We start from the raw sequence: 12,284 nt of genomic DNA on the forward strand, positions 1-12,284 counted from the left end.
CATACCTATACACATGTCCCCACATCTCCTCCCTCCTGCATCTCCCTCCCTCCCACCCTCCCTATCCCACCCCTCTAGCTGGTCACAAAGCACCGAGCTGATCTCCCTGTGCTATGTGGCTGCTTCCCACTAGCTATCTATTTTATGTTTGGTAGTGTATATATGTCCATGCCACTCTCTCACTTTGTCCCAGCTTACTCTTCCCCCTCCCTGTATCCTCAAGTCCATTCTCTAGTAGGTCTGCATCTTTATTCCTGTCTTGTCCCAGTTGAACTGTTTTAAATACTAATTTCTTTCTACATAACTGACATATACAGCAGAGCTGACCATCCAAAATAATTTTTACGAGTTTCTTCAACAATCATGTGTAGTACTTTCTAGACATGTTACAATGGACTATTACTCAGCCATAGAAAGAAACGAAATTGAGTTATTTGTTGTGAGGTGGATGGAGTTAGAGTCTGTCATACAGAGTGAAGTAAGTCAGAAAGAGAAAAACAAATACAGTATGCTAACATATATATATGGAATCTAAGGGAAAAAAAAAAAAAGGTCATGAAGAACCTAGTGGTAAGACAGGAATAAAGACACAGACCTACTAGAGAATGGACTTGAGGATATGGGGAGGGGGAAGGGTAGGCTGTGACAAAGTGAGACAGTGCATGGACATATATACACTACCAAATGTAAAATAGATAGCAAGTGGGAAGCAGCCGCATAGCACAGGGAGATCAGCTCAGTGCTTTGTGACCACCTAGAAGGGTGGGATAGGGAGGGTGGGAGGGAGGGAGTTGCAAGAGGGAAGAGATATGGGAACATTTGTATATGTATAACTGATTCACTTTGTTATAAAGCAGAAACTGACACACCATTGTAAAGCAATTATACTCCAATAAAGACGTTAAAAAATAATAATAAATAAAAGTTAAGTAACATGACAAAAAAAAAAAAAAGAATGGCACTAAGTCTTTCAGTTAAGTGGCAAGTTTGAGGCAACTATTCTACGAATCGTCGAAGATAAAACAACCACTGAATGTAAAGGCTTAAATGTATGTGATTCTATTTTCCATGGTATGGGACATTTGAGGAAGCTCGCACCCTCTGGAGTTGTGAGGCAGCCAGCTGGGGAAGGGTGTTAACAGCGTCAGCGCTTACCATCATGGTGACCTATGGGGCCAGGTCCCTGTTCACACACTTTCACATGATTCAAATAATTTTATAGCACATTAATCAGCCAATACTTGTCACACCTATGAGAAGAGCTAAGACCAGTCAAGGTGAAGAAACTACACTTGGCTGGGAGGCATGGTGGGAAAAGACATCTCCATGAACAAGCACTAACCCTAACCCTAACCTGGGGTCACATTCCTCCCCCCACCCCTTTGCTCCTCTCACAACCTGCATGACCTCAGGCAAAATCCTTACCCTCTGAAGTACATCCTTCACCTACCTCTCAGGATTGCCTGAAAGATCAGGAGGACAACTGAGAGTGGGCCTCTCTAGGTAAAGACGGATACACTTTGGGATGCGGGTAGGTACGCTTCTAATCAGCGCTTCAAACAGCTTCAGAAAAGCTGGGCCCACTAATGTAGAGAAATAATAACACGAATATTTGATAGCTTCATGGTGTCTTCTCACTTATCCATGGATTTTCCCATAGACCATTTTAGTGGAAGCCCACGGAAGGCTGTGGAGTGAGGGGAATGCCAGGCGACAAGGAGACAGTTGCACGGACATGCCCGGCCCTGCTGGTTGCTCAGCTACCTCGGAGCAGATACATAATGGGGACCTTGGTGGTCCTGGGATTCTGTCCCTGGAAATGCCACTTTCAAATGTATGGCACTCAACAGAACCCCTCCTTCAAGTAAATGCTCACGCAGAAGCCTCAACAGACAAACAAGGGAGAGATCACTCCTGCTCCGACCCGCGCGGGGGGTGCTGCAAAATTCCCTCCGATCCCCAGCGCACGTGCGCCCTCTGCCCTCCTATGCATGCGCGGAGCACTCGGCCTCTCTCGGCCCCACTTGCAGCTGCATCAGCCCTAAAAACCCTCTTTCTCCTTCCTGTGCAGAACCCTTCTAATAACGTGCTTCATCACTGACAACAAATGATAATGTCAGCTTCTAAAACACCACGGGGACTACTTCATCCACAAAGCCTCATGGGCGTGAAGACCCCAGCCACACAACAGAAAGGACAGGTGTGTAGGGTGCTAGTCATTTAGGTCTGTAATTGGGTTTTCTTGTAGCCTTAAAGGTTCCATGCTGGTTTGAACGCCGCTTTATCTGTCTTCCAGGGCCTGGAGGAAAGGAAGATTACCTTCCAGGAAGGTGCCGCCTAGCCTTCTTCCTCACCTCCACCTTGTCCTCGGGAAGGATGTGGTGAGGGCAATACCCGCACCGCGCCCCACTCCCCAGCCCAGTCCCAGGTGGGCGGCGTGCGCTGTGCGACCAACACCCTGTGCCAGTGCTGGCACTCCAAGTCTTCCTACCTCAACTTGGAAAGACGGAACCTGATGTGAGCGCTGTCCAGAAGCTCCCCCTTCTCTGAGGAGGCGGATCCAGAGGAACCTACCAGCTCTCTGCTCAGCAGGGATCCGCCCTCCCACTCAGCAGAGCTGTTCTCCCAAGATTCTTCAGCAGTGATGAACTCTGGGTGGTAAACGGGCACGCACCGTGACCTGGAAATCAAGGTTGTGTGGTTATTTTCACGGAAATAGTAGCATCTCCAAAGCAACACTTCATCTCAGGGGTGAGCATGAAATGTACAATCAATACTTGTTTTTAAAAGGACCATCGATATAGTAGTACTATCAGACTGGTGGGAATGGGTCTTTCTTGACATCACACACCCTGGACTGGAGGGAAATCATCTGGGGTCACACAGTCTTCAAAATAAATTGTGGACCTTCAAGAAACATCAGCTTGTTCTGAGTTTGGAACTTTCCAGTAAAGCTTTTTCTGGCTCAGACCAGCTCCAGCTCATTTCGGTTTTTGCTTTCTCTTTGATTGTGCTGGAGTTCTCAATACCTGGTCCTGTTATACTCATCCTGAAGCACAGTGAGTGGCATAAGCCTCTTCTCCTCTTTGTAGGTATCCATCTGTTATGGAGCTGTAGGGGAGATGGTCTACCTAGCTTTCCCACCCAACATCTACATGAGCACGAGCAGGAGTGGGGAACATCAGTACTGGACCAGATGGGCACAAGAATGGGAACTATATCTAGAAGGATGAATCAAGGGGTATCATAAACTTTTATCAAAATTACATGTGGATATATCCATTTAATTTTGGTTGAATCCCTGAACAACTGAACAACTCATTCAGTACAGATTCTCAGTCAGCACTTGACTCTAGTAAGGCTGCACCAAGCCCAGAATTTTCCTGTGGAAATACATGGAATACTTGTGGGGTGGCAATATTGACACAAGAGCCACAATCTATTATGTTATGCCTCTCAAGCTATGCCTTTCGAACCCAGTCAGCTCAACAGGGCATTGTGATCCTCCTGAACTCTTATCACTGCTTTAGGACTGGTTCACAAGAAAAATAGTCTTATTCATAAGGAGAAGTTCAAAGATGCAAATTAGGCTGTGTGAAACCAATATGTAACAAGATAACAGATGATGTTGACAGTGTGAAAACTTTGAAAATAATCAGTAATCTTGTCCAAGAATTTTGTGACTGGGAAATGTCACAGATGTGTGAGGAATAATATCACAAACCCTCTCAACTGATGAACAAACACAACTGTGACTAAAATTGGAACCAAGGAAACTGTTTTTAAGTAGAAAGAGGAAAGCTTATGTCACTGTTTCTGGAGTAGTGCGTTGCAATAGAACTTTCCATGGTGGTGGAAATGTTCTCTGCATGTCCAGTATGGTAGCTACAAGTGCTCATTGGCCACTTGAAATGTGTAACTGGAGAACTGAATTTTTAATTTTATTGAATTTTAACTAATTTGACTTTGAATAACCATGTGTGATATGTGGCTACCATGCTGGTCAGTTATAGGTGTGGGGCATGCTTTGACTCTTAGCTGCACACTCCTGCCCTCAACATCTTGAAAAGGACACATTCTCTTCTGAAAATATGTAAATTAATGGATGTTATCCTAATAAGCCATTTGATCCAATTAAAACTGCAACAAAATAATGCTGGCAAAAACTAAAGCATCAAAAAGACCTTGCCACCACCAATACCTCAGTAAGCCTCATGCAGAACAAAAAAAGGAAAACATTTTGTAAGTAAACCTGACTCATGTTCTACTCCTCTGAAGTGATTTTTGTGATATGAGGCACAGTTCAGCATTCCAGGGCCAGTCTCTGTGTTCCACAAGCCCAGGATAAATGCTTTCACATTATTGGTTTTCCAGAGAAGCATGAGTTGTAAAATATCTCAGGCCTTAACAGTTTACCAAGGAACTCAAAGGAAAACATTAAAAGGAATAGATTGTAAAGTGTTGGTTTTCAAAGTTACTGATTAGAAGAGATGGAAGAGAGTTGCTGTCCCCCGGTGGTAGAGGCCTTGCTGGGCACTGGGCTGGCAGGCATAACCACGGATGACACAAGAGCAAGTTCCAAAGTCAGGACATGAATTTGGTGTTTAAGAGCAAAGGAGAAGAAGCATTGACTCTTGAAGGAGTTGTGGAGGAACCAAGGTTTCACGAAGGAGGTGACATTTGAGCCCCCTTACACTTGAGTAGGACTGACCTGGAGAGCCAGAGAGGAGAGGAGGTCCCTTTAGTAAAATGGGCTAAGTGGGAACTTTTTCAGGGAAACACAACTTGTCATCAGGGGTCTCCTGGAGGAAGCCACACTGGCTCTGCATTGGGAAGTGACAAATCAAGACTCCTACACCCTGTCCAAATCCTGTGAACTTGAGTCTTAGGACGGTGAGACCAGGAACCCACATGGCATATGAGCACCCCAAAATTCTGATGCACCCTAAAGTGGGACGATTCCCCCCCCAAACATTTACAGACAGGGCTGGAGAGAGGGTGGGTAGTTCCTCAGAGGCTGTGGGAGAGAGGCCGAGTGCAAGGGTCAGTTGGCAGGAAAGGAAGGCCCATGACAATGTCACCACGTTTGGAATGTGTGGGCAGTCGGGGGACACCAAACATATGGCTCAAGCTTCTGGAAGTTTGTCTTCAGAACAGAGGATGGAGGCCTGAGCCAGGGCCCTTCACCCTGAGGGAGAGAGTCTGTAACTCATCCTACAGATCAACTCTGCTCATCGGTTCCAGAACCACCCACGTTTATCCTCAAAAGGAACTTCAGATTTACAGGAAGTAGAGTTTTCTTTTAAATCATACATTTTTCAGCTTCGTAACTACTGACATTTGAGCCAGATAACTCCTTGTTGTGGGGACGTGTCCTGTGCAATGCAGGATGTTTAGCAGCATCCCTGCCCTCTACCCCAAATGCCAGTAGTACCCCTCCCCCATTTGTGACAACAAAAATTGTCCCCTGACAGTGCCAACCTCAACCCTGGTTGAGAAGCCCTGGCCTGGCAAGATGGCCTTTCCCAGCTGTGTGCATGCATGAGTGTGTACATGTGCTATTCAATCATTGCAGGGTTATGCTCAAGGTTACTTGGCAATTCATAAGGCACAGAATACAACCACTAGAATCATGAACACACATTGAATTGACAAGGATCTAGCAGAGACCATACATGTCAGGTAAAAATTCATATCTCAGGAAGAAACTCTCCAGCATAAGTGCAAAGGATAATGCTCAGAGATTTCTTAATTTTATAGGAAAGAAAGAAAAAAACACCTCACCCTTTCTCTTGTGAGAAATTCCTCAGCAAAGGTGTGTTTTCTGTAAAGCAGGGGTCTTTAGAACTGGAGCTGAAGAACTGGGGGAAAGGAGGGTGAGACCTGAAAAACAAAGTGAAGGAAAGGGATCACCAACGCAAAATGATGGCTGTGCTCACTGGTGGTTGTGGCTAGATTCAAGAACGTGCCCCAAGAGTCAGTGGTACATCTTCTTTATCCATTCATCTGTTGATGGACACTTAGGTGATGTGGCACATATATACAATGGAATATTACTCAGCCATAAAAAGGAATGAAACTGAGTTATTTGTAGTGAGGTGGATGGACCTAGAGACTGTCATACAGAGTGAAGTAAGTCAGAAAGAGAAAAACAAATACTGTATGCTAACACATATATATGGAATCTAAAAAAAAGAAAAAAGAAAAAGAAATGGTCAGAAGAACCTAGGGGCAAGGTGGGAATAAAGACACAGACCTACTAGAGAATGGACTTGAGGATACGGGGAGGGGGAAGGGTAAGCTGGGACAAAGTGAGAGAGTGGCATGGACTTATATACACTACCAAATGTAAAATAGCTAGTGGGAAGCAGCCGCATAGCACAGGGAGATCAGCTCAGTGGTTTGTGACCACCTAGAGAGGTGGGATAGGGAGGGTGGGAGGGAGAGAGATGCAAGAGGGAAGAGATATGGGGACGTGTGTATATGTATAACTGATTCACTTTGTTATAAAGCAGAAACTAACACACCATTGTAAAGCCATATACTCCAATAAAGATGTTAAAAAAAAAAAGAAAAAGAAAAAAAGAAGAGTCAGTGGTAAATTTCACGTGTTATATCTGAATTGTAAAAAGCTGGAGTTTTAGGAAAGAAAATTAGAAACAACTCTCCTCCCCAGCCTAAACCAGATTGGAAGTGCAAAGCAGAAACTCACATAGACTAGATGCTGTGGGATCAATACTTTTAGGCTCACTTTAGCATTAAAATATGTTCCAGCCATCTTTGCCATTCCATGCAGAGTTTTTCCTCAAGAAAACCATTCAGAATCTGATGGGCCTGTTTATATTCAGAAAATTCTGTTTCCTAAAACCACAATATTTAAATATCACACATTTAAAATATTCTAATAGCTTCCCTTGAGAGATTAAGCAGCAGAAGTCAGGCTGATGGAGTCATAATGAAATGATAACCAAGATAGCAGGGAGGGGGCTCACAGGGGAACAGAAGCCACAACTGAAGCAAAGCAAAGGTTCACACTGCACAAGACCCCCTTCTGCTGTGATTTGGCCCGTCCATAAACGTATCCAAGTCAGCAGCTTTGTGAGAGGGAAATAAAGGCATAGGCACAACAGAGTCCCCCACCCCGCATACATGGTCACCTCATCAAAAGACATACGATGTTAAAAAGCAGCCAGCTTTTCATGAAAAGCTGTGGAAATCATGTTCATTCCTAATTGTTGGGAATACGTCATTTTGTACCTTGCCCTTCCATGGTCCAGGCCATGTGGAACCTCTGTGGATGCTGTGATACACTCATCTGGCAAAATAACAGCACTTCAGATTACAAATGCAGAGCAAAGCAAAGAAAAATATTTCCATCCACTCTCTCTTTCTCATTCAAGCATGCACCTGTGACACAGACAATAAGACTGGTCTTACGGATTAGAGAACCCCTGACCTGTATCTAACAGCACCCATCATGTCACCCTGAAGTCAGGAAAGGAGTCTGTCTGGAGCCAGCGAGTGTCCTCTGGGCACCACCTCAGGTTGGTGCCCAGAGACTCAGCCACCACAGCCAGGGAGCGGCAGCCTTTTGTGCTTGTTGCCACCACAGATGTCCCTGTGCAATTTTCACTATGCCCCTGGCATGTGGAATGGAAAGTGCAGGAAAGAGGGAATGTGGACAGCCCCGCCACAGAGCGGAGTGTGGGTGCCATGGGTGATAAGCTCAGAGTTAGAGGCAGAACCTGAACTCTTCAGAGTCCAACCCCTCACGGAAGACAGAGGGATGAGGAGACCCACCAGCTTCACCTGGCATCATTGGTCAGTTTTGCACACTAACTAAGACACAGACTCGAGGCTGTTCAAGATTGGTGACCCAAATTCTCCCTCTGAAGTAGGAGTCTGGCTGTGTGCTGGAGGAGAGGAACACCGAGGAGAGTGGGAAAAGTTTGGGATAGCTGCCCGGGATCATAAAATTGAGAGGGGAGAGAATCAACTCCTGAAAGGACTGCTGCTGGGAACCTTGGGGTTGGAAGTTTGCGAGGGTCTCTGCCAGGGCATCTGCCCCATGAGGGTCGGAGTGGGAGAGCCAGTGCTGCGGTGGTGCTGGAGGAGCAGTGAACATAGGGTGGGAGAGAGGCAAAGGGACGCAGTCCTGGGCACAGGATGGAAGAGGAGGGAAGCTCTCCACAGCACCAGCAGGAAGAGGCGGGTGCATGGGAGGAGGCTGAGAAGCTTGACGAGCTCAAGGAAGTGCTGGGCATAAGAGGATAGGAAGGCCAGAAGTGGAGGACCTGAAGCTTTCCCAGGCCAAAGAGCTCTGGGGCAGACATAGGCAAAGACAGTCATAGGTGTGAGCGTGGACACTGCACATGGAGAAGAGCCGTTAGAGGCAAGGAGGTAGGGGGCGCTTTGGAGCTGAGAGTTTGGGGTGGAGCTCATGAGAGAATGACTCATGAGAATGACCGTGACTGAAGGAAAAAGGAGAACAAAGACTCGAGTGTCAAAATCCCGACAGCGTTGCAGAGAGTCCCCAGAACACCAGTATGCCAGCACAAAAGAGGGTGCTAATGAGCCCTTGGATAATCTAGTACCACCATAGTAAAAATTAATTCTGACAAGAAACATCAACAGATGCTAAAGCTAATGGGTAAAAAAGTCAGATGAGGAATGAGATACTGACATTTGCACAAAGCATTAATTACAGAAGGGAAAAGAGCAACTTCACAATGGAAAAGCCTGGTGGACATCACCTTAATCAAGTGATCAAAGTGCACATCGTCTGCAATGGGTCTAAGTGAAAGCAAGCACCACCTAATATGATGGAATGAGACGTGCACAGCCTCACTTCTCTGCTGTTGCTGCCAAAAATGTATAACCTGAATCCAGTCAGAAGGACGCATCAGGCAAACAAAAGTGAGGGAATCTTCTATAAAATAACAGGACCCTAATCTTCGAAAGGTTCAGCATCATGAAATTAAGAAAAGATTGAAAAATCCTAGGCTAAAGGAGACTGAAGTAACATCACAACACAATGCAATATGTGCTTCTAAATTGGGTCCTTTGCTATAAAGGAAGGGCATTATTGGGAGAGTTGGCAAAACTTGACTGGAGTTTCTGGATGAACAGTTTATGAAAGTTTTTCATATTATTCTGTAATTTGTCTCTAAGATTAAAATTATTTGAAGATAAAATAATAATTTGTAAAAGTCCAGAAGTAAGCCTAAAATTAGCAAAAGAATAAGTTAAAACTACTGATTAATCTAAATAACTCATGAGATTAAATAATATTCTACATAAAAACTATGTAAAAAGGAGACTAATTTTTAAAGACTTCCCAATGTCTTTTCCTTCTCAGTAATAAAGTCTTTTCCAAATTTTCCACCATGTTGACTCAGGGAAGGGATGGGCAAAAACCATCTTGCAAGGAAGACCATTTGAACAGAGTTGGAACACCCACTGTATCACTTTCATGTGTAAGTAATTAACTCTAGTTTCTATAAATGGGTCCCAGTCACCTTGATGAACTGGAGAATAGGATGTCACTTAGTAGTTGGTCAGTCTACTATTTAAAAGTCTCTTTTTATGTATGCATTCATTCCATTCAAGGTTCAAATTCTTGATCAGGACAGTTGCTCCCTTTCCAAGGAATGCCACATGCACACAATTGCACCCCATCGGTGGAAGATTGTAGGAACCATATGCCCCTCATCACAACAGTGCTGCTTCCACCAAGCCCTGGGGACAATGTGCAAGCTTCCAGCATTCTCTGTTATGTCTGCTGCAAAGTCTTCACATTTTACCTTTCTGATCCCTGTCAGGCTCCTCAAGTATGCTGGCAGATGGGAGGTATAGGTCCCCAGCAAACCTGCTCAGGATTGTAGACCAAGGATCTGTCTCAGACCACCCACACCGATACTTCTCTGGCAATGCTAACATACCCTCTAGGTGGACCACAGCAAGTAGTGATGTGCCCAGCCAGGCCAGCACTTCCCTGCTAGCCTTACAAAGCTATCATCCTGATGCTATGCATTTTTATTTTTTTATTCCTAGTTTGATATACAAAACTGAGCAACAACTTGTTTGTTCTAAGCCAAATCCAAACTTCCTGTACCTTTGTAGGGATAGAAAAGTACGTCCACTTAGTATCTCAAAACTATTATCATTATGTGATGAGACATTCTTTCACATGAAAGCAGCAGGAAGTAACAGCAGGAATGGCAGAGTAAGGACTTGAGAAAATTCTCTCCATAAAAGGAACAGACACTGACAAAAACTGTCAAGACAATATTATCAGAACTTTGGAAATAAACCAAACTCTGCAACAATCCAAGGAGCATTTATTCAAGAATAATGGCTGAATACTGACAAGAACAGTGGCATTTTAACTTGCCCTATTCCCACATCCCTTATCCCATTCCATGGTAAACTTGAAAACCAACAGCCCTGCAATGACAGTGAAAACCAGCAGCTTGGTAGCCCCTTGAGGAAGAAGGATTAGGGTTGGAGCACCTCTAAATTTCCATTACCAGAGAACTGTCACTGAGATGTCTGGCAGTATCCTGAAACCCCCACTCAACAGGTATTGTCTGTATTTGACCTAATTCAGCATTCCCATAGTGGACAGCCTTTACCTCAGGGGCATTTGTCACAGTCAGCAGCAACTAACATCACAGCTACCTGAGGCAGCAATATAGTTGGGGCTAACAAGAAGCTGACCAAAACACTTAAAAGGAAAAGCTGGGGAATGAGGTGTTGGTTGGGGCTTTTGGAAAGCTCCAACACATTACTGGGAATCTAGAACCCACATACATGTACAAGGCTGTGTGCATTTCCAGGGCTATGCAGAGGAAAGACCTGAGAAGGCACTAAGCTTTCATCTCTGGCTGACCTTGAGGTTCTGCACAAGCAAGAAATGAAGAATAAGGCAGAGTGCCTGGCTGAATGTTGAAGGCTTATCCCAGTATGCACACACAGCCCCTTGGCAAAAGCAGGGAGATGTACATGTTCCAGCCATTTAAGAATATTTCTGCCCAGCCACTAAGCTAACTGAATAGAGAAATCCATGGCCACATACAATAGAGAATACAGACTTAACAAAATTAGTTCAGGAAAGTCACTAAAGAACAGCAACAACCATAAACCCTAGGAAGGTGAAAGAATTTGATTTCCAGAGTTTCCACATTATTTTATTTTATTTTTTCAACATCTTTATTGGAGTATAATTGCTTGACAATGGTGTGTTAGTTTCTGCTTTATAACAAAGTGAATCAGCTACACATGTACATATATCCCCATATCTCCTCCCTCTTGCATCTCCCTCCTACCCTCTAGGTGGTCACAAAGCACCAAGCTGATCTCCCTGTGCTATGCGGCTGCTTCCCACTAGCTATCTATTTTACATTTGGTAGTATATATAAGTCCATGCTACTCTCTCACTTTGTCCCAGTCCACATTATTTGAAATGTCCAATCTCAACAGAAACTTATGAGACATGCAAATGTATGTATGGCCCATATACTGGGAGGGAAAAATGGTTAATAGGAACACTCCCTTAAGAAAGCCAGACATTGGACTTCCTAGACTTTAAATCAGCTATTTTAAATATGTTTAGAGAAAACTCTAATTCAAAAAAGATACATGCACCCCAATGTTCATAGCAACACTATTTACAATAGCCAAGTCATGGAGGCAACCTAAATGTCCAACAACAGATGAATGGATAAAGAAGATGTGGTATATACATATACCACAGTGGAATATTACTCAGCCATAAAAAGAATGAAATAATGCCATTAGCAGCAAGATGGATGGACCTAGAGATTGCCATACTAAGTGAAGTAAGTCAGACAGAGAAAGACAAATATCATATGATATCACTTATATGTGGAATCTTTTTAAAAAATGATATAAATAAACTTATTTACAAAACAGAAATAGACTCACAGACATAGAAAACAAACTTATGATTACCAAAGGGATAAAGGGAGTGGGAGGGATAAATTAGGAGTTTGGGATTAACAAAAAAAACTATCAATATATATATATAATAGATAAACAAAAAGGACCTACTCTATAGCACAGGGAGCTATATTCAAAATGTTGTAATAGGGACTTCCCTGGTGGCACAGTGGTTAAGAGTTCGCCTGCCAATTCAGGGGACACAGGTTCAATCCCTGGTCTGGGAAGATCCCACGTGCCATGGAGCAACCAAGCCCGTGAGCCACAACTACTGAGCCCATGTGCCACAACTACTGAAGCCCATATACCTAGAGGCCGTGCTC

At 44.1% G+C, this 12,284-nt stretch overlaps 1 protein-coding gene across 2 annotated transcripts in view; it reads right to left on the reverse strand.

Annotated features, from left to right (window-relative positions):
* OCA2 (OCA2 melanosomal transmembrane protein) overlaps window positions 1-12,284 on the reverse strand; it is a 299,659-nt gene that overhangs the window by 231,585 nt on the left and 55,790 nt on the right. For both annotated transcript variants that reach the window (XM_082395480.1, XM_082395481.1), the window contains 2 exons: window positions 5,785-5,883; window positions 2,492-2,680 (listed from right to left, as the gene is read on the reverse strand). In XM_082395480.1, coding sequence (XP_082251606.1) covers window positions 2,492-2,680; window positions 5,785-5,883 — 288 coding nt within the window. The remainder of the gene's footprint in view (window positions 1-2,491; window positions 2,681-5,784; window positions 5,884-12,284) is intronic.

This window comes from Balaenoptera borealis (assembly GCF_965194805.1).
Source record: "Balaenoptera borealis genome assembly, chromosome: 6".
NCBI lineage: Eukaryota > Metazoa > Chordata > Mammalia > Artiodactyla > Balaenopteridae > Balaenoptera > Balaenoptera borealis.